The 22,784-nt window shown below is 51.5% G+C and overlaps 1 protein-coding gene across 2 annotated transcripts; it reads left to right on the forward strand.

The window, feature by feature from the left end:
- The first annotated feature begins 17,343 nt into the window (after positions 1 to 17,343).
- Positions 17,344 to 20,953, forward strand: Tmem121 (transmembrane protein 121). Of its 2 annotated transcripts, none has more exons than XM_032908569.1 (2): positions 17,344 to 17,396; positions 19,421 to 20,953. In XM_032908569.1, exon 2 carries the CDS (start codon positions 19,606 to 19,608, stop codon positions 20,560 to 20,562), a length of 957 nt encoding a protein of 318 aa, XP_032764460.1. In that variant the 5' UTR covers positions 17,344 to 17,396; positions 19,421 to 19,605; the 3' UTR covers positions 20,563 to 20,953. The 2 variants fall into 2 exon arrangements, with proteins under 2 accessions (XP_032764460.1, XP_032764461.1); XM_032908570.1 differs by lacking the exon at positions 17,344 to 17,396 and adding an exon at positions 17,452 to 17,469.
- The last annotated feature ends 1,831 nt before the right edge of the window (positions 20,954 to 22,784 follow it).

Consider the following 22,784-nt stretch of genomic DNA (forward strand, 5'->3'; position numbering starts at 1 on the left):
TATCGCCTCAGTGTGGGACTCACGGGTCTCAGGCCACGTGAAGACGAGAGCCTATAGGGGGCTGGACTTATCCTTGGCCAAGTTGTCCGTTGGGGAGGCCCTCAGAACTAGCTTTTCCACACATGAGAGCTTGAAGTAGCCCATGTTTGTGGTCTGTGTCCTCAGCTCCCATACTTGGGAGCCACACGGTCAAGTAGGAATAAACTCCAGTGTTGGTTGGCCACAACTTCCTTGGCAGATCCTGAAGTCCTGGGGCAAGCTCACAAATTGATGACCCATGCTGCTCCAGGATGACAGCATGACAGATCGGGCATTAGGGGCCACTTGGCACTCTACCCTCCCTGACTTTCAGGAAGACCACATTGTCCCCCAGCACTCCCAGCCTGATCTTAAGATCGGCAGAATCTTTAATACTTGACACAAGGACTAAAGCTCTGGGCACCCACGGGCACATTTGAGGCCAGCAGGTGGATAGTGAGTGGGGCCATGCTCTCGAACCTGTGAGGACATGGGAGTTCCCACTATGCAAAGGCAAGCACCTCATTGCTTGAGGTAGGGGGTAATACCAGAGGTGGCTTCCTGACACCGAAATGTGCTGACCGTGAAGGGAAGTTTAGTAATTTCAACTCTTATCAAAGCCTGAGACTTCTGTTTAAAAGATGACACTAATAGCCCGTGTCTCAGTGCAGAACACTCGTCTCTCTTAGGTGAAATTGGGTTTCATGTCCACCTGGGTTGGAGGTGTTGGTGGTGGGAACAGTTTGGTCTGGGAGTGTCAGCTGCGTGTGTGAATGCTTTGGTGCAGCATCAGTCAGGAAGGAGTTGCCATGCAAGACAGGAACTAAGACCGTCTGCTAAGTCGCACTCTCGTGGCAGCCGGTCGAATGGGGAGGGGGCTACTGTTACAGACCTGAGCGTGTGCTGTGGCACTGCTTTTGGTTGGTGAAGGACTCTGTGGTGGATTGGGAGACCCACTTCCAGACCTGTCCCAGAGGATTACTGTGTATATGCCTATAGGAACCAGAAATGCTCACAACTGCAAGAGTGCCGGAGGATGCAGTCCTGAGTGTGACAGTTGGATAATCTCGAAGCTGGGTGCGGTGGCGCACACCTTTAGTTCCAGCACTTAGGAGGCCGAGGCAGACAGGTCTACAAAGCGAGCCCTAGGACAGCCAAGATTCTTGCACAGAGAAACCCTGTCTTAAAAAAACCGAAGAACAAAACAGGAAAAAAAAAAAAAAAACACTTGAAAAAAAAAGCAGTATGACATTTAACAAGGCCATAATAAATTATAAATAATTTTATCTATAATAGAAACATTAAAGCAGTATTGAGGACACAACTAGTACCCAAAGACAAACCCACACAGAGACTGGCCAGACAAAGACGCGCAGAGTAATCTCATTCACGGAGTGCCAGAACGGGGAAGCATGGTGCCGGGGAGGTCTCTTGCTGAGGGTTTGCTGAACGTCGGCTTCACAGAGGTGACTTGTACATTTACATCTGCTTTTCATGTATGTCAGCCTTTAGTAAAATTGTGGCTCCACGCACAGCCTCATCCAGGAAGCTGCTGTGTGGTCGCTTTGTCCTCCGCATAGATGGGTTTACAGGTCAGGCCCGTGGCCCTCCTGCTGCTGCATACTTGTGCAGACACTGAGAGCAGCCTCTGCTTTGTGTCTTTGGCTGAGGAGTATCCTAGGCGTCACCTGGGAGAGAAGCTCAGGGCACATAGCTGGCTCCTGTTTAATCTTGGGGGCCTTGGCAATTACGGTTAAACGGCTAGCTGAGGTCATCTTACTCGGGGAAATCGAAGTACATGGGTGGTTGTAGCGTTAGTAACTCTTGACTCACAAGAGCTGAAGCCTAATGGAGCATCAGACTCGGGCGTTGGCTCCAGGCCTGGGAACTGGAGGGTGCGTGTCTGCCTCAGGAGCCAGAGACTGAAGGCTCCGGGTGCTTAGGTTGGAAGATCCCTGCTATGGTGTCCTCTTCCTGCAGCCCAGCACTCGGCAGTTGATGAAATCGTCAGGAGCAGTGGCTAGCAGCAGTACCAGGCAGTGCAAGGTAGCATTGCAGCTCCTGACCCTTAGGTGTTGAGACGTTGGCCTTCAGGGCATGGTAATTCCAAGACCTAGCGATGCCTGCGGTCCCTTGCCCATCACCCTCCACCTCTGTGGTGGCTTCACTGCTGCCACTGTTGCTGTCACCAGATTGGCCTGCTCTACTGAGGATCTCAAGTGGACAAGAAAGACTCTTCTTCTGAGGAAGCTCTCTGCTGGGCCGAGTGTCGCACCTGGGGCTATCCCCAATGTCTCCCAGCGGCCTGGAGAAAGCTGAGCAGCCTGGTGGTTGTGCAGCCAGGAGCGGGTGTATGGCTTGTTAGTGGAGGATTATGTTTGCACAAATCAGCCCGGCTCCCATTTCCCCCAGCACTGGCTTCTTGCCGAGCTACTGAGGAGACAGCCACTTCACACCCGGAGTGAGTGAGAATAGTTCGAGGGTCTCACCTGGGACGCTGCCCTTCAAGACTGGTGGAGTTCGGGCTGGAGAGATGGCTCAGTGGTTAGGAGCACTGACTGCTCTTCCGAAGGTCCTGAGTTCAAATCCCAGCACCCACAAAAAGACTGGTGGAGTTGTCGTGTAGAGTGGTTGGAACATGGACAAGGCCTCCTGGGCTAGGTGTCCCATTACAGTGGCACATTCTCAGGGTGAAGTGTCCAAAACCCACCAGCCACTTTGAGAACAGTGCCACCAGCTCTGAGAGATAGGACTGCCCCTGCTTGAGGCTGACAGCCCTTCAGGAAGGGTCTTTCTGCCACTCAAAAGCCTACAGCCCACACCTGCTGATGCACAAAACAAAATGTTGTGTGTTTGCAGCTCGACACAAAGTGAACACTCATAGCTCCTGTCCATGCTTGACAGCGTCTGATCCTGCCTCAGTGCCCTCAGGACTGGCTTCCCTCACTGTTGCCTTTCCCTCAGGTCCACAGCTCTGTCTACCTCTGTCTCCAAGTATGGCCATGAAGTCTCATGCCTTATCCCCATCCCCCAGCAGGTGCCACTGAAGCTTTGTCTTGCAAGAGCTCTGGGTTTGGAGCCGACATTGTTCGCCGGGTGACCATCCTCTCCTCTTGCCTTGGTCCTCTCTCGTTCTCTGGCCATATTTGTCTCTTCCCTTACTCATCTGACAAAAAAACCCACGATTAGGTAGGGATGGAGTTGGACCAGAGATGAGATCCCACAGCTTAAATCTGAGAGAAGGGACACTAAGCAAACCCATGCAGTGGGGCTGGCGGCTGGTGGGGTGGGGGTAGCACAGCAGCATTTGGTTGGAGTCAGTTTCATAAAGGGAAGGTGGCGGGAAGTAGGGCAGAGTACAGCAGGGCCTAGCGGTCTTCATTTTGGATGGCCTGTGTTTAGCAGAAGGGTGACGAGGCCTGCCTGGGGAGCTACATGGGTTCCAGTTACTGTAGACTCAGAGCCCGGTGTCCTGGTCTGAGAGCTAAGCTGAAGGTGTGTGCAGTCATCCGGGGAGCCGGGTTTTCACCGTGACATCTGAGTGGGGGGGCCTGGTGTGCAGCTAAAGTCACAAATTGAAGTTGTTGGGACTGGAGAATAGGCCAGGAACTCCGGTGAGAACCCTGGTGTGGCTGGGACCACACTGGAAGCTGTAAAGCCACGATGCAAATCTGAGGCCTGGGCCTCCTGCAAACAGCAGCTAGGAAAATGAGGTCAGAGCAAAAGCAGGGAGGCCACCTGAGGTTGTACAAGCAGGAAGTGACTGTTAGACCAGGGCTGTTAGATGGGATGGTGGTACCTTCATACTCATCCTGAGACAAAGGACCCACAAGCCGCTAGCACCACAGTGCTTGGCAGTCAAGGGAGATCTTATTGATTGCAGAGGGTGTGGGACAGTTTTTCTTCCAGTGCGGTCTGTCTGCAACCCAACTTCCTCTTTGTGGACCAGAGCTTTCCCTGAACCACCCTGCTGCTCCCTAGGGACCATGTGGATATGGTAATAGAGACAACACATGTGGTAGGGACAATTGTCAGGGATGTTAAGCTGGGGAGCCAGAGACTGGATGACACTGTTGTTCCCACCCCCACACACCTGAGGGACACAAGTGACTCTTAGCTGGCCCTCCTGGCTCCTTGCTGTGTGTTGCAGGCTTGGTGGTCTCTGAGCTTTCTCTGTTCATGATATTGTCTGTGTCTCAGTGACTTCCTTACATCCCTTGGCAAGATGGCTCAGCGGAGAAAGTGCTTGTTGTGCAAGCACAAACACCTGAGTTTGGATCCTCACCACCCATGTGAAACGTTGTGTTTGGAGGCGTGTGCCTATAGCGCAGGTACTAGCAAGAGGAGATGAGGGCCCAAAGCACTTGCTGGCCAGACAGTCTAGTTCATTGGTGAGCTCCAGGCTCAGTAAGAGACCCTCTTTCAAAAAATAAGGTGGAGACAGGGGCTGGAGAGATGGCTCAGTGGTTAGGAGCACTGACTGCTCTTCCAGAGGTCCTGAGTTCAATTCTCAGCCACCAAACACATGGTGGCTCACAATCATCTGTAAGAGGATCCAATGTGCTCTTCTGGTGTGTCTGAAGACAGCTACAGTGTCTTTATATACATACACATAAATTTACAATTAAATATACATAATCATGTTGCAATTATATATAATATATATAATTTTAGAATTATATATATATATATTTATTAATTACACAGAGAAACCCTAACTCAAAAACCAAAGCTAGATAAATACCAAACCAAACAAAAAAACAAAAGAAAGAACCAAACAAGAAAACAGGATGGAAAACCATACTGGACTGAACCTGTTCTCGATCTCTTTCCTATACATGCGTGCATGCGCTCACAAGCACACAGAGGCCAACAAAGGGAAGGCCTAACCGTCCTGTTGATTTGTTTGGGTCAAACAGCACAGGAGTTTTCTTCTCATCCTAGGAAGTTAATTGTGGAGCTGAGAATGTGACTGAGCTGGAAGAGTTTTTACCTAGCATGTGTGAAATCCTGAGTTCTGCTCCCAGTACCTGATAAGCTGGCTGTAGCAGCAGGAGCCTGTAATCCCAGCGCTCAGGCAAGAGGGTCAGAAGTGAAAGGTAACCCTTGGGCTACATAGCAGGTTGAAGCCAGTTGGGGATGCACAAGACCTTGTCTCAAAAGAAAAAAAATTTTTTTAGTTATGAAAGACACATAAATGGTGGTGATGGTGGTGTGTGTGGTGTGTGTGTGTGTGTGTGTGTAGCATGGTGTGTGGTGTGTGTGTGTGTGTGGTGTGTGTGTGTGGTGTGTGGTGTGTGTGTGTGTGGTGTGTGTGTGTGTGTGGTGTGTGTGTGGTGTGTGTGTGTGTGTGTGTGTGTGTGTGGTGTGTGTGTGTGGTGTGTGTGGTGTGTGTGTGTGGTGTGTGTGTGGTTATGTGTGGTGTGTGTGTGTGGTGTGTGTGGTGTGTGTGGTGTGTGGTGTGTGTGTGTGTGTGTGTGGTGTGTGTGTGTGTGTGGTGTGGTGTGTGTGTGGTGGGTGTGGTGTGTGTGTGGTTGTGTGTGTGTGTGGTGTGTGGGGGTGTGTGTGTGTGTGTGTGTGTGTGTGTGTGTGTGGTGTGTGGTGTGTGTGTGTTGTGGGTGTGGTGTGGGGTGTGTGGTGTGTGTGGGGGGGTGTGGGTGTGTGTGTGTGTGTGGTGTTTGTGTGTGTGGTGGTGTGGTGTGTGGTGTGTGGGGTGTGGGTTGTTGGGGGTGTTGTGTGTGTGTGTGTGTGTGTGTGGTGTGTGTGTGGTGTGTGTGGTGTGTGTGTGTGTGTGTGTGTGTGTGTGTGCATGCACATGTGTGGCAAACCTATCCAGAACCCCTTGGTTTAGTTCTTAACTGTGCCATTGTAGTGGGAGGAGGGTGGTCTACACTTTCAAGCTCCTATGGGATAGGGTGATATCTGCTGGCCATCTGATTTGCTTTGGCTTTTGCCTGGAATTTGCTTTCTTAACACAGCAGTGGCTGTCAACCCAGTTTGTCCAAGAGATAATCAAAGGGGAGTGTGCCCAATGTAGAAACCCTGAGCTCTCTCAAATTGTTCAGGAGGTATCTGCTGGGCGCTTATCACTGTGTTAGCCTCCCTCAAAACTAAAATAACCAAGTGTAATGGCACACACTCTTAATCCCAGAACTCAGGAGGCGGAGGCTTGTGAGTCTCTGAGAGCTCAAGTCCTCCTCCCCCAGTGGGATGCCTTAGCTCCAGCTGATACAAATCTTTGTGTTTTCCCACTCTGCCTGCACCGGGATGTCTTAAAAAACTCACTGGGAGCAGCGTTGTAACCCAAGCACGTCATGCCATGTCCAGTGAGGTATGTGTACCCATCTCTGTCCACTGCCCACAGTCCAACACCTACGTTATCTCTGGTCCTCTAAAGCCTGCTATGGAGCAGTCACTTGGTTATCTGGTCAGGGTGACAGTCGCAGCCCAGTGCTTGCAAGCTCCCGCTAGGGTCCCTAACAGCCTTTACTATGCGTCAGCTTCTGCAGACCATTCGCTGGACAGAGAGTGCTCAGGCTCTCTCTCCTGTGGGTTTTGGCTGCTGAAGTCGAGTATGGTACATACACTTGCTTGGTTTTCTGGTTTTATTTTCTGCATGTAGATATGTGTGTGTGTGTCACATGTGTGTTTACATGTTTGTACGTAGGCGCACGTGTGTGTGCACGGGTTGGCATGCACACACAGGTGGGTGAATGCACATTTGTCGGTGCCTTTCCCGCTCACGTTCATCTTACAAGCTGAGGAACAGCTGAACCCAGAGTTTGCCCTTGTAGCTATCTGGGCTAGACAGCTTCTCCAGGCTTCCTCTGTTTTTACTTCCCTGTGCTGGAGCCACAGGCAGTGAGGCCTGACCTCACTGAGCAAGCTCTGTAGCCCTCTTTTTTTTTTTTCCCCCTCTGTAAATGACTGGTATCTTTTTTTTTTTTTTGGAAACAGATTTATCTGTTGTTCTGGAACTCACACTGTAAACCAGGCTGGCCTTGAACTCACAGATCTGCCTACCGCTGTCTTCCTAGTGCTGGGATTAAAGACCTGTACCATGGCGCGCATGTGCACACACACACGGGCATACATATGGAGGCCAGATATACCTTCATCACTTCCTACTTTTTTTAAATTAAAGACTTATTTTTTGTGTGTATTTTTTTGTCCACATGTTTGTCTGTGCACCAGAAGAGGGCATCAGATCCCCCGAGATTACAGTTATAGATGTTTCTGAGCCCCATGTGAGTGCTGGGAATTGAACTCAAGGCCTTTGGAAGAGCAGCCAGTGCTCTTCACTGCCAAGCCATCTCACCAGTCCCTCTGCTGTAGCTTTGAGGCAGGGCCTTCCATTACAACTGGAGCTAGCTGTTTTGGCTAGGCTGGCTGGCTGTGAGGCCCAGGATCGCCTGCCTGTCTCTGTCCCCACTAGCTCTGGGTTACAGACGTGTGACCCCGTGTCCAGCGTTAAGTATGTACACTTTACTTATTGAGTCAGTCCCAGCCCCTGGGTCTTTGACCTTTGACTCCTCTTTTCAACACGGATGTTTTTTAGTGTCATTTATGGATGGCCCATCTGTTTCCACTGTTCTGAAGAGCTGGTGTCCCTTAGTTTCTGAGTTTGTTTTGTTTGTTCTTCAAGACAGAGTTTCACATAGCCTAGGCTGGTTCAAAAAGAATATTTCCAACCATCGATTGTTGAGCTTGCTGTTTGTGTAGGGGTTCTGTAGATGCATTCTATTGGTTAAAGACCATTCTCCTCCGTTCCCCTGGGAGCTCCTCTTTTCTAAGTCATGCATACTGATGAGGTTCTATTGATGTCTTTTCTGCATCTACTGACATGATCATATTTTCCCTTGAACTTGTTAATGTAAAGAATTACATTTATTGGTTTTTAGAAACTGCTAACATGGGTCTGGAGAGATGGCTCAGTGGTTAAGAGCACTGACTATTCTTCCAGAGGTCCTGAGTTCAAATCCCAGCAACCACATGGTGGCTCACAACCATCTGTAATGGGGTCTGATGCCCTCTTCCGGTGTGACAGCTGTACACTTCAGTACACTGAAGACAGCTACAGTGTACTCATATATAGATATTTATTTATTAATAAATCTTATTTCATATTTATTAATAAGTCTTTTAAAAATCATTAAAAAAGAACCCACTAACATAAAACATAATTTCAAATTAAAAAAATGCAGAAGAAGTTCGAATGCCTCCCATATACACTCAGCGCTATTGGATACTCTCCTTTAGCGTTCTCTCTGCCCTGGCACTGCACGTGTATATACACGTATGCAACATGAATGAAGCGTGTGTGATGTGAACCTGTTTATTCATATTTTGTGTACACACCTCTGCACCATTCGAGAACAGTTTGCAGAGTCAGGTTTGGTATTTAAAACTTGGCCCAGTTTCCGGGCAGACTGAGGTGGTGCCAAGGAGTTTGTGATAATCAGTAACAGCCAGATTCTGCTCAGCTCATACTTAAAAAAAGAATAAAGCCAGGGGCTGAGAGATGGCCCAGCAGTTAAGAGTATTCACTGCGCTGTGAAGGACCCGGGTTCAGTTCCAGGCATCCACGTCAGGCAGCCTATAACCATCTAATAATTCCAGGAAGTCTGACACCTTCTGACTCCCACAGGCACCTATCCATGGTACATATGAACTCGGGCAGCCTCACACACTCGTGTAGATAAATAAAACTAATTAAAAATTTATGCCATAGGCATGAAGCTCTGCCTGTCTAAGAGGACTGGCCAACCGGTTTAAGAGTCTTGACGTCCAAGCACTCACCAACCTGTAAACACAGCATGACCTCCAGTGTTAGGGAAATACTACAGTTCCCATGTTCCTGTCTAATCCGTAGACTGCATCCAAATCCCCTGCTGAGCCCCAGTTATGCACATCGGTTTGTGTGGCATTTGCCACCCTCTGTAGCGTCCCTCATTCTGTCCCTGAGCTTGTTCTGTCTTTCCTGGCCTTCACACCGCTGTGGCGCATTTCCTGCCACTTCCCCAGGAGAGACACATACTCTGGGAGGATGGCGGACCACGAGGGACTCCCATTTTTCTCCTGGTGCTGCCTACCCTGCTGCAACACAGCGTTCAGTGGAATTGCTAGTCCTGCTGGACACAGGCACACCCTGTCAGGCAGGTGCACCACAGCCCCGGCTGACACTCCACACTGAAATTCTACTTGTCTCTGTTTCTGGGTGCAGGAGGACAAGGCACATCTTCCTGGCCACCATTCTCAGAAGTTTTGGGGCCTTGAGCTTTTGTTTAGTTCCCATCTACTGGAGACCATCTTGTCTGTTCCCTTGATGTCAACTTTTTCTGTATGCTTACTTTTAAATGCAAATCATAGAAAGAGAACCGGTCTGCCTCTTTAAGTCTGCTTGTAGTCCCAGCTACCTATCAAAAATTGTCAGTTGGTCTGGGACACCCTGCTATCGAGATGACTAACTGAGATCACCAGCTTAAGGTGAGGAAGGCTTATTTTGGCTTACAACGTTTTAGGTTTTGGTCCATACCTCATCTCTTTAGCAGTGGGAAGACACACATCAGGGCGTATCTGTCCACCTTAATGGCAGGGATGTGAAAAAGAACAAGAAGAGGGGCTGGAGTCCCTCTGTCCCCTTCAGAAGCACACCCCTAGTGATGAGAAAACCAGCTACTTTTTCCAGTCACACCGCTCTGGGAAACAAGCCCTTAACATGGGCCCATGCGGGCAGTGTTCTAGATCCAAGCCATAGCATCAGCTCACTGGAGCATGCTTGCTCGGCAGCCTAGGCCCACCTGCATAGGGAGAGTGCCGCCCACAGTGGGCTTCTTCCCCCACCCCGCATCAATCACCAAATCAGGCAGTCTCTCAGACATGCTCACAGGCGAATCTAATTTGAGTAGTTCAACTGAGACTCAGTTTACCCTAGGAGGTGTCAGATAGACAGCTGAGGCCAAGAAGTGAATCATCCTTTATGTTAGATATAGGTCTGGGTCCTCAGAAAATGATTAGCCAATCCTAAGTATTTCAGCAAGGTGAGAAGTGAGAAGTCTGCAGGCCAAGCAGGCCACACACTGGGTGGGGTTCCTGCTGCCTTGCATTTACAGCACTGGGCAAATTTAAAGTGACTCAGCTGATAAGAAGAATGCACCTTTGAGCACCACCCACAACCTTGAGCACAGAGTTTGATTTCACACATTTCTGACACTGGAGGAATTTGAATTTCTGCTAAGCAGCTCCCCTTCCCCCTTTTGAAACAGGGACTCCTATTATGTAGCTCTAGCTGGCCTGGAACTCGCTATGTAGACCAGGCTGGCCTTGAACTCACAGAGATCCTCCCGCCTCTGCCTTCTGAGTGCTGGGATAAACGTGTGTGCCACTGCAGCCAGCTGTTCTTACTATTTTAAAAACCAAGTTTTGTCTTACTTAACCCTTTGATAGAAAAGACAGTGCATGGTTCGGCTGGAGAGATGGCTCAGAGGTTAAGAGCACTGACTGCTCTCCCAGAGGCCCTGAGTTCAATTCCCAGCAACCACATGGTGGCTCACAACCATCTGTAATGAGATCTGATGCCCTCTTCTGGTGTGTCTGAAGACAGCTGCAGTGTACTCACATGCATGAAGTAGATAAATCTTAAAAGAAAAGAAAAGACAGTACATTTCTTCTACATTTTCCACAGTTCGGATGTGTATTTCCCTAGAAGTGTATGGCACTTCTCAGGATCCTTTTTGGTGAAATGTCTGTTTGGTGAAAAGTCTCTTGACTTTTGTGGTGGGGGAAGAGGGTACAGGGATTGAACCCAGGGACTCCAGCACACTGGGCAAGTGCTCTCCACATCCGTAGTGCCTGGATGGGTTGTTTGTCATTTTATTTGCTTGTTTATTTTTTAGAAGGGGCTCCACTAAGTAGCCTTGGCTGTCCTGGACTTGCTTTGAAGACCAGGCTGGCCTTGAACTCGGATCTAGCTGCCTCTGCCTCCTGTGACTAGCTGTCAGCCAGGTTGGTGTTGAGCTCATACAAATTCACTTGGCTCTGCCTCCCAAGTCCTGGGTTGAAGGTGGTGTCCCTGTGCCTTACTTCTTGAGTTGTATATATGTATATACATATGTATATTGTATATATGTATAAATACAATTTTGAGATTATAATTACATCATTCCCCCTCCTTTCCTCCCTTCAAACCCTCCCGTATACTATACAGATGGCCGTCTATTTTCAATGAGATCGAATCTGGAAGTGTGATAGATGCGCCAAACGTCCAAAGCTATGTGCTGATGTATGAGTGCTGCAGCCCCCACACGGCCCACTGCAGACTCCATACCCACCCCAAAGCCCGCAGCGACTGCAATTCCAAGCTGTCCAGCAGGAGGCAGCAGGAGGTTATAACCGCCTGAAGTATGATTCCTACTGAACATGTATCACTTTCCTATCACCACAAAGCTGAAAAGAGACATTGTAAGCCAAATGATCACCTGGACTGTATAGACCTCTTTTGTCTGATACATGGTTTACAAATAATTTCAGTGTCTCTGCCCCTCTTTTATAAGCGTCTTGCATGGAGCTCAGCCTGGCCTCCAACTGGAGCTTCCTGTGTTCCCTCTCCTGACTGCTGAGGTCGTAGGCCTGCACCGCCACTCTTGACTCTGAGTTTTTTTTTTTGTTTTTTGTTTTTTTTTCCATGTGGAGATGTTTTAATGGAAGGAGGAGACAAGGGAGAGGGACGAGAGAGAGAAGAAGAGTGGAAGAGGAGAGGAGTAGAGGTCGGCCATGAGCATGTGGAGGGAAGGAGGATAGGGGAAGGGGGAGAGAAGGGACAAGGGGAGGAGAGTAAGAGCAAGAGAGCAAAGAACAGGAGTTGACTCTGAGTTTTGAGACAGGGTTTCACTGTGTAGCCCTGGCTGTCCTGGACTTGCTTTGTAGACCAGTCTGGCCTTGAACTCGATCTAGCTGCCTCTGCCTCCCGAGTGCTGGGATTAAAGTATGCGCCACCGCCACCTCCTAGCTACACTTGACTTTTTAATTCTCTTAATAGTGACTGTTGGAGGACAATGTCCCCCACCCCCGTTTTAGTTCTGGTGGTTGACAGGAGACTACATTATGCTAAAGAAACTGTCACTGAGCCATGCACATTTCCAGTTCAAGCAGAAGGCTGCACAGTTTTCTGAAGTTTGCTTATCAGTTCATGTAATCTTTCTTTCTCTGTGTGTATTGGAGGATGAACCCAGGGCCTTGCCTATGCTGGGCTATCTCTCTGCCTGAGTTATACCCAAATCCCAATTTACCTTTCACGGATGGCACTTTAGTGTCGTATCTAAGAATCTATTTATTTTTGCCCCAGGTTATAAGGATTTCCCTCTCCCCCTTTCTGAGAAAGGGTTTCACTATGTAGCTCTAGTCGTCATGGAAATCACTATGTAGACCAGGCTGGAGTGGAACTCACGGAGATCCACCTGCCCTTGCCTCCCGAGTGCTGGGGTTAAAGGTGTGTGCGTTCACGATGGGCTAAGGATTTTCTTTTGTTTTTTGCTTTTGAGAATTCCTTAATGTTGCATTTAATTTGGGGCCTGTGTAACAATTTAGGTTAATTTTTGGGTAAGGAACAAAAGTAGTTTGGTTTTTTTTTTTTAACCTACGAATATGCCAAGACCCACCGAACGGCATGGTGGACCGTGTGGTCTGTAAGGCTTTTCGCAAGTCCACTGGCCACATTTGTAAGAGCTTATCTCTCTTCCTTGTCCCACCGACCTCTGCACTTCTCCTTCTGCCCGTAGGCACTGTCCTGGCCACTCAGGTTTACATGAATTTTTAAAGTCCACCAAGTGCTGGGCTTGGTGGTTCATGTCTTTAATCCCAGCACTTCGGAGGCAGAGGCAAGCAATCTCTGTGAGTTCATGGCCAGCCTGGTCTATCTAGGGATACATAGGGAGATCCCGTCTCAAAAAAAAAAAAAAAAAAATCTGTTAATGTGGGCTGGGAGGTGTGGCTTCAAGGCAAAATGCCACCCTAGCATGCTTGAGGCCATGAGGGTTCAGCCTTTAACCCCGCCCCTTGCTCCACTATCTAGACTCTTATCTTCTTTCTCTGTAAGCATTGTTTGGGTTGTAGCTTTACACTTACACACAAAATTAGTCAGCCTGGTCGTGTCTATCAAGCGCCAGGGCTGTGGGCTGTAGCTGGGTTCAGTGTACAGGGCATTGCGAGCAGAGCTGGGGTGAACTTTGTCCCTCGTGGGCTTGGAATGCCCCAAGTGTTGAGACACTGTTGATTTCTCCCATCGGTCTATTTAAACTTTTGACGTATATGTTCTTGTAGATTAATATTGGATATTGATAATAACTAACTTATCGGCAGTTATTGTAAATGTTATCACTTTAAGAACGTTGACTTTTAATCATTCACCGCTAATGACACTTTTAAGATTATTTTTTATTTTGATTTATGAGTGCCTGCCTGTCAGCCTGTGTGTGTTATGTGTGTGTGTGTGTGTGTGTGTGTGTGTGTGTGTGTGTGTGTTACCTGTGGAGATCAGAAGAGGGTATCAAATCCCCTAGAGCTGGAGTTACAGTGAGCTACCCCCTGTGGGTGATGGGACCCAGACTCTGAGTTACAACAAAAAGGCAGCATGATTTTGTTTGTGTGTTTGTTTGTTTGTTTTGTTTTGAGAGATGTTCTCACAATGTATAACCATGGCCGGCCTAGAGCTTGCTGTGTAGACCAAGCTGACCTTGAAGTCAGAGAGATATCCTGCTTCGAGAGCAACATGAATTCTCTCTCTCTCCTCCTCTCTCTCTCTCTGCTTTTTGTTGTTTTTCCCTTAACTTATTTATTTATTCATTTTATATCCTGATTGCCCCCCCCTCCCTCCTCTCCTCCCAGTCCCACCATCACATCCCACTCCTCCCTCCCCCCACTCTCCTTTCCCCTTCTACTTTGAGAAGGGAAGCCCCCCTCCCCCACCATGTGTACCAACCAGCCCTAGGACAGGGATCCAAAGGGAGGCAACAGAGTCAGAGTCAGCCCTGCTCCCCTTGTTAGAGGATCCACATGGAGACCATGTTGGACGTCTGCTACCTATGTGTAGGGGGCCTAGGGCCAGCCCATGCAGTTACTAAGCCACTGCCTGTGACTCTACAGGACTGGATTTTTGCTTCAGCCTAGTGTCCTTCTGCCTTTCTAAGCTTGCTTATAAACACTCCAGACTGGGAGGAAACTGGGATTTCTGTAGACTTTCAAGCTGTCTATCATCAGCAGGGAGAGTTACACATGTTTTCTTTCTAAGCCAGTGGTTCTCAGCCTTCCTAACGCTGTGACCCTTTAATACAGCTCTTTACGTTAGCCATGACATTATTTCGTTGCTACTTCATAACTGCAATTTTGCTACTGTTACTAATTTGTAGTGTAACTATCTGGTATGCAGGACACCTCATATGTGACCCCCAAAGGGGTCGTGACCCACAGGTTTTGAGTCTAAACTGAGTTTAGAGTGTATGTCCTTTTCTTTCTTTCTAGTATTTTCCTCCTTTGGTCAGGACCGAGAGTGGGTTCGAAGAGGGAGGGATGGAGTGGGTGTTTTTACCTTGTTCTTGACAGTTTGCTTGAGCATGGCGCAAGGCATTCAAACTATTGTTCTGAGGCAGTTTTTTTTTTTTAATTCATTTATTATATAGAAGTATACTGTAGCTGTCTTCAGACACACCAGAAGAGGGCATCAGATCTCTTTACAGATGGTTGTGAGCCACCATGTGGTTGCTGGGATTTGAACTCAGGAACTCTGGAAGAGCAGTCAGTGCTCTTAACCGCTGAGCCATCTCTCCAGCCCGTTCTGAGGCAGTTTGATGCAGCCCAGACTGGCCCCAAACTCATCCCCGAGGATGGCCTTGAACTCCAGATCCTGATGCCCCCTCTTTCCAAGTACTGGGATTAAGGTGTGCACTACCACACCTGCCTTTGTCCATTCTTTTTCTTTCTCTTTTTTCTTTTTTTCATTTGATATGAGCATGTGTTTTATTTTGTTGTTGGTTTTTTTTTTTTGTTGTTGTTGTTTTGTTTTGTTTCTGAGACAAGGTCTCACTATGTAATCTTGGCTGGCTTGGAACTTGATATGTAGACCAGGCTGACCGCAGACTCACAGAGATCCCCCTTCCTCTGCCTCTCAAGTACTGGGGTTAAAGGCGTGCATTAAGCCCTGTAGTCCCCCTGCCCCCCATTAGCATAGTAAGTAGATCACACCATTTTTTTTTTCATATTCTGAGCCAGGCCTGCATCCCCTGTCGGACCTATATTTGTTTGTTTCTGTATCGCTTGACTGTCTGCTTGTGTGTATGTGAAAGTTTCAGTGTTAGTGTTGCTCTGCCATGGGCCCTGTTGATTTTCCTTCTCTTGGTTCTCTGAACGAGCACGGTTTGTGACTATACCCTGCACATTTCCAGGTTGTGCTCTGAGGCTGGCCAGCTGAGTCCCACCCGGAGATCTGATGGAGAACAGTCTGGACCTACTTTGTGTGCGCTACCCTGGGTCAGTGTGACCATGTCAACCTCCTCTACACCGGGACGGCAGGTCTCTCTCTTATTAATCTTTTAGACAGTCTTCGTCCTGAGCTCGAGTTACCTCCCACTACAGTCCCGAGAGCTGCAACTACAGGCGTGGCCACAGTGCTGTTCCCCGCTGCCCCTTCTGTGTGGATGACACCTCAAAGCTTTCCGGGTGTAGTTGCTTCAGGTTTCTCACCGTGGCTGTAACAAACTGCTTGAAGTGACAGTTTGTGTGGTGCCGTAGGCCTAAGCCCTAGTAGGCTAGAATCAAGGCTGCTTCTTTTTGAGGCCCTGTAGAATCCATGCGCTGACTGAATCAGATTGTACAGAAGTCCATGCCCCTGACCCCTTCTTTCTGCTGGTGCAGCCTCCTTACCCTCTCACCCGACCCTCTAGCCTTTCTCTCTTAAGCACCTTTATAACGGCTCTGGACCACCCACCCATATGGTTCCAGGGCGTGGTCTCCTTTTGTGGTCCTGATCATGAACAGAGCTGCAGGGTCCCTTTCCCCATGTTTGCCCGTAGGTTCAAGGATGCTGGCATGGGGGTATGGAGGCAAGCTGGTAGGTTTTAGGTGAGGGTTGGGTTAACCATGAAGAAAGTAGGAGAATGAAGGAAGAAACAGGACAGGACTGTGTGCTGCCCGTCCTTCTCTTCCCAGCCCCCTCCTCACTCTTGGTTGACTCTGCCAGTGGTGTTCTCCTCCCAGGCCCCTGATCTTTCACTGCTAGACGTGGGGCCTCTTCCTGGGTAATTGTCGCACTTCTGGGGAGAGTGGGTTGGTTGCAGCTCATGCTGTTTATTGCAGGCTATTCCATTCTCTTCTCTTCTGGTGGTGGGCATCTTGGACCCCCCTCCCCTGCATCGGGAGGATAGTCCAGTATGGCCTGATAGTCCAGCTTCCCAGGCTCACGAGGACAGAATCCATCACCGACTCAGAGCTGGCCGCCAAGTGTACCCAGTGTCTTGTTCAGGCTGCTGACAGGAGCTGAGGAGACCCCAGCTACATCCCTTCCATTCCCTTCAGCTCCCTTGTCCTCAGTGCTTGGCAGAGGGAAACTGCAGCTATGGGGAAGAACTGTAGCAATCCGTGAGGTTCCCTGTTGTCCTCCCGGCAGGGCTGCCCTGCTATTGGGGTGGCAGGTTGGGAATGGGTCGCTTAGTGAAGACAGGACCTGGAGAGAAGTCTCAACTTGGAGCCTTGTTAGCCCTCTTTGGTGCGCTCTCATCTGGCCCTTCTTGTACTGACTGAGAGTCTCACAGCTGCATTTTTTTCCCACAGGATCTAGTGCTAGGATCTAGGCCCTAGCATGTGTGTCCCTGCAGGCCACTGCTGAGGTCTGGCCAGGAGGTATAACTGCGGCTAGCGGGACACTTAGCCCCGCCCCTACGTCCGGCCACCTCCGCGGGTCCAGGTCCAGAGGTCTGCCTGAAGCAGGAAAGGAGAATCACTTTAGTGGCTGTCAGGGTCTGAGCTTGGCGAGCTACATACAGAGCCATTTCATGGTGTGAGGAGGACTGATGAGAACTCTTTGATGATTTTTTTTTCTGCGTGTGAAGCTAAGTGGACCGACCACGGGGTCTGGGGTGGATGCCAGGTTGTCTGGCACCTAGTGCCACCTGTCCTGAGCGCGCAGAGCTGTCGCCATGGCAACCCGTACTACGCCACAGCCTTAAGACCTGGGTCCTCTCTTGGCTGGGGTCCCGGCGTCCCGGGGGCGCGGGGCGGGGCCTCGGCCGGAGGCGGTGCCCGCGGCGGAGGGGCGGAGCGCAGCACGGAGCGCCTGGGCCCGGCGCGGAGGCTCGGCGGGGCCGGCCGGCGCGCTGCATCTGGCCGGCGGGGTAAGCGCGGGATGCGAGCGGCGGGACAGCAGGAGACGGGTGGCTGAGCCGAGCGGGTCGGCGGAGCTGGGCGGTAGGTGGCGGTGGTAGCGTCAGCGGCAGCCGCAGCGACTGCCAGCGGGCCTGTACTGTTCCCGCCCCCAGGCTGCAGGCCGTGGGATGGGCAGGGGCAGCTGCATGGCGGCGGGTCCAGGCCCAGGCCCCACTGGGGAAACCTTTAGTGGGTAAAGACAAACTGAAACGCAACCTGCTGGGAGCCATTAGACCCTCCTCAACAGGGGTTGAGGAGAGACCCCCCCTTCGCTTCAGCCTCTCCTTTGGAAATGCCAAGAGGGTATCTTGCAAAACGTGAGGGAGAGGCAGGCATTTTAAGGCTTGGAGGCCCTGAATCTCGGCGTGAGGTTTGAATAGTGGGCAGGGTTGGTAGGGATGGGCATTTGGGCCTGGCGTGGGAGACCTAGGGCAGGTGGACCTGGGCTGGGTCTCTGGGAACATGGCTAGGGCAGTGTGTGGGGGAGGGGACGTAAGGCTTGGGTTCTGGCTTCCAGAAGGCCGGGCACTCCTTTCCTAGCGGTTGGGGTCTGTCCCACTACCAGTTGGCTCGTGACATTTGGCATTTGACAGAGACTGAGCAAGGGAGCGATGGTGTGCAGATAGATGATGGAAAGTGTTGGCTAACAGCAGGCTACTCGGCCTGGACAATTGCTAGGAGGAAGGAAATTCTCAGTATTTGGCTGTAGCCAATGGAGTTCCAGGTGGGCAGGGATGGGTCCAGCTGCGCGTCCTGGGAGAGGAGTACCTACCAGTGGGAATGAAAATGGGTGTACCTGACAGGCAGGAGTGTGTGCATCCTTGGAGCCCTGCTGTGGGCAGATAACTCCTAAATACCTTATTGAAGCTCTGTGAGAACCCCAGGGGTGAATGAAGGGGGCAGAGGTGTCACCAGGAGCAGGTTGAATGCATCACCGTCATGAGTGACAATAAATTTTATGTCTTTGTCTAGACAGGACAGTAAACAGAGCCCTCATGCCAGGTGCTTTGGAGGGGAGAGGAGAGGCCTTGATTGGAAGTGGCTTTGGGCTGGGTGGTGTGAACAGGCTCAGATATCAGGATTCACAGTCTGGCCATCACATCTGAGTACCAGACATGACAGCCAGGGCCAGGAACATAGGGAGAGACTAAATCTTGCCGATGGCTTTCCCGAGGTTGTCCCTGAAGGTGGAGGGAGCTTCAGCAGCTGAAGCCCATGATCAGAGGAACAGAAAGTACAAGCATGCTGGGCCAGAGAGAGTGCATAGCAGGAGGTGTGGTCGGGAGGAAAACACTTCTCCAGGGCGATAGTTAGCAATGGTGGGTCAGGGAAGAGAAGCATCTGTTTTGCCTTAGCCTCAGGAAGGGGAGAGATTGACTTGTGGATCCAAGAAACGGGGATGCTGGTGGTGCAAGGCAGTCAGTCATAGGCACGAGGGACCCGTAGGATGGATATCTCAGGGTTTGAATGACTATCCATCTAGGATCGGGAAAACCTGCTCAGTGCCTATCCCCAGGGTGGGACCTGGCTCTTCAGTTCTCCTGGTGCGACTAGTACAGTGCAACACCAGGAGAAGATGTCCTGAACCTCCAAAGAAGCGGCCTAAAGCCGCCAGTCCGCGCATTGTGGTTCAGGCTGCCAGAGCTAGGCGAGACGGAGGTGTGGGTCCAGCCGCGACAAGTCACCAGGGCATTTAGAATGCTAGTGGCGGCGGGGAGAAACCACTTCCGTTCCATTTCCTTCCAGGCGGTGGCGGGAATGAGATCGGTCCCTCAGGTGGGGCCGCAGCGCCCTCTGGAGGCCCAGTTCAGGGTCTCCAGGTCTCCAATGCAAGCAGCGGCGCGTGCGTGCGTCCAAGGAGGCCTCCCGCACCCGGCGTGGGGACAGCACCATGCGCAGGAAACAGCCAGGCTTGGGAAGGCTGCCGTGCCTACCAGTCCCGGCCTCGGTGCTACCCGACACCACAATCAGATTTGTTTTTGGTTTTTCCCAGGTTCCAAGCTCGCCGGCCGGGAGCGGCAGCGCTCTCCGGGCAAGTGGACAAGTCCCGCGCCCTGCTGCGCTGCGCCATGCCGGAGGGCTGAGCATCGAGGCCCGCTGCTCTTTGGGACACTGCAGGACCTTGTCCCGCTTTGCGTTGGGACTGCGCGCGCCAGGGCCGAGCCCGGGCCGCTGACCATGGTGCTGCCTCCTCCAGACCGGCGCCACGTGTGCCTGACCACGCTGGTGATCATGGGCAGTATGGCCGTCATGGACGCATACCTGGTGGAGCAAAACCAGGGCCCGCGCAAGATTGGCGTGTGCATAATTGTGTTGGTAGGCGATGTGTGCTTCCTGCTGGTGCTGCGCTATGTGGCCGTATGGGTGGGTGCCGAGGTTCGCACGGCCAAGCGTGGCTACGCTATGATCCTCTGGTTCCTCTATATCTTCGTGCTGGAGATCAAGCTCTATTTCATCTTTCAGAACTACAAGGCAGCGCGTCGCGGGGCAGCCGACCCAGTGGCTCGAAAGGCATTGACACTGCTGCTGTCTGTGTGCGTGCCAGGCCTGTTCCTGTTGCTTGTGGCACTAGACCGCATGGAATATGTGCGCACCTTCCGAAAGCGGGAGGACCTGCGGGGCCGCCTCTTCTGGGTGGCTTTAGATCTGCTGGATCTGCTGGACATGCAGGCCAACCTCTGGGAACCGCCACGCACTGGGTTGCCACTGTGGGCCGAAGGTCTCACCTTTTTCTATTGCTATATGCTGCTGTTGGTGCTGCCCTGCGTAGCGCTCAGTGAGGTCAGTATGCAAGGGGAGCACATCGCACCGCAGAAGATGATGTTGTACCCGGTGCTCAGTCTCGCCACTGTCAATGTGGTGGCTGTGCTGGCTCGTGCCGCCAACATGGCGCTCTTCCGCGATAGCCGAGTCTCAGCCATCTTCGTAGGCAAGAACGTGGTGGCACTGGCCACCAAGGCCTGCACGTTCCTCGAGTACCGACGCCAGGTTCGCGATTTTCCTCCACCTGCGCTTGCACTTGAGCTGCAGCCACCGCCTTCCCAGCGCAACTCGGTGCCGCCTCCTCCACCACTGCATGGCCCGCCAGTGCGTCCACACGGGCCCTCACCCACGCGTGATGCGCTGGACACGTGACAGCACCCCCCTCCGCGGGCCGCACAGACGCTGGACTAGCTGCGCGCGGTTTGCATGGGATGGGATGGGGCAGGCTCCCTGTAGGGACAGGTGTTGTGAATACCTGTGCAGTGCCTGGGGCCACGTCTGCTTCTTCATCTCAGGAATCTCTCGGACCACGGACCCTTAGCCTCCACCCCCAGTAGCTCACCTCGAAGCACAGGGCAGCTGGTGAGGCCTGGTCTTGAGTGGAGATGGCTCAACCCCTACCTGATGCTGGCCTGCCAGGGTGGGAAGCGGGGGTCAGTGTTCCAGGAGATCTGGACCTGTGGTAGGGGCCTCTGGCTCCGAGTTTGGGGCCAAGGAGGCCTCTGTCATTTTAAAGACTTGTGTTTACAGTTTTGTACCGAAAGCCTGGCTATTCTTCCTGTCTCATGAGTACCTTGCCCAACAGCTGACTAGAGTAGCAAGGACTGGTGAGTGCTGGTGGCCATGGGGCAGCCAGGTACTCCCGGAGCAAGCAGATAATTTCTCCAGGTGGTCCATTGTGGCCCTGGGTTAGTCACCTCACTGTGACTGTCCCCACAGAATCTGCTTCTACTGAGGTATTTTGACCTCTGCCTCCCATTCCACCTCTCCACAGCCTCCCAGGCCTCATGCCCCTGCCCTTTCCCAACTCAGGGTCAGAAGTGTCCCTACACCTCCATCTCCTTCCTGTGCAAGCTTGCTCTGCCTGTGGTGGTGGGGGGTGGGGACTGGGGCTCATGACTGTCAGTATCCAGTGAGAACAGGTGCCAGCTTTGTTCCCAAGTTGAAGCTGTCTGAGCCAGAAGAGGAATCTGGCCTTATGTCACCCCAGCCTGGCCCTGTCCCAGACACTGACCAGTCCCGCAGTGCCCTGGCCCAGTGCAGAGGCCTTGAAGTCTGTCGGCAGGTGGTCTCTCCCTGACCTCTACCCTGCATGGTGAATCCATGGCCAAATTCACCAGGCCATGGAGTGTCTCTCGGTGGCATCTGGGGGAAGGGGGAGGGCTTTATGAGGCTGTTTGAGGAGCCTTACCCATGAGGGGGGATGGTTACATAGACTCCCGACCTGGCGTCTGCAGCACTGTGCTGCGCTCAGCACTGCCAGGCCTGCGCTCACTGCATGGCCTGGTCCTTGCACCATCGCCCCTGAAGCAAGGATCCACGCCACTGAGATCCAGAGCAAGGGTTTTACTGTGCAGTCAGTCTATCACTGGTAGTTGAGGGGTGTAGATCCAGCTGTGCACAGTAGGGTAGCTCCATTCCTGTGCCCACCTCTGGATGCACCAACTGCTCCCTTCTCTACCCAGAGAACTGCTTTACCACCGAGTCTGGGCTTTGAGTCACCTGTTTTGCAAGCAGCTGTCCTTGGAGACCATTCTCTCCATGGGTACAGGGACCACCCGTGGCTATACCCCTGACCTGGTAGAGTATGATGGTGCTCCACCCTCCCATCCTGGGCTTTGTATTCACGTCTGACCACGTCCTCTGCAGTGCCTGATGAGCAACCTGGAAACTTTGGCTTTGAGTTCTGTACTCCCAAGACACTGCAGCCTACCAATGGGCCTTAGAGAGTGGAGGCCTATGGTATATAGGGCAGTGACCCTTTACATATGGAGATGGTTCCACCAGTTCCTCAGCTGGTAGGCGGACCCAGGCTCTGTGAGGTGTTGGATGGGGAGCACAGCCCAAGGAATGAGCTCCAATTTGCAGTGTCTGGGCTGCTGCCTGTGCCCTTCTCTTGCTTAAGCCAGGGCCATCCCACCTTGCTGGTCTCTTGTCTCTGTGGCCCCACTTGCTAAAGGGTCAGATTTATCTAGTTGCATCTAGCCATCTCCTTCCTAACTTCTTGAGGTGGCCTGTTTGGCCGGATATAGTGGAGAAGGGAACTAGGGGTCCCTTGTCCTCATAGTTTATTCCTGCTTCAAAAATCCTGGTGCTAGGCTGCTGACCTTGACCTAAAATCCTTAAGAGGACTGGTTCTGATGAGCACCTGGGACCAGCACTGGGCAGATCTGGTTCTTGGGACACGGAAGGAAATTGGATTTGGGCCCTCCAACAGCAAGCATGTCAGGGCTGTAAGTGGTCATGTGGAAAGATTACTGTACGAGGCTGGAAGATAGCTATGGTCATGGGGACACCCAGTGAATACCTCAGGAGAAGGATTGGGTAAGTCAGATGACTGCCAAAGGGCAGGGAGGTGGACGGTGAACAGACCA

Source organism: Rattus rattus, chromosome 7 (genome assembly GCF_011064425.1).
Source record: "Rattus rattus isolate New Zealand chromosome 7, Rrattus_CSIRO_v1, whole genome shotgun sequence".
In the NCBI taxonomy this organism is placed as follows: Eukaryota; Metazoa; Chordata; class Mammalia; order Rodentia; family Muridae; genus Rattus; species Rattus rattus.

What these genes read in the sequence shown, in the direction of transcription:
- Tmem121 (XM_032908569.1), top strand. Translation starts at nt 19,606, where the DNA reads ATGGTGCTGCCTCCTCCAGACCGGCGCCACGTGTGCCTGACCACGCTG.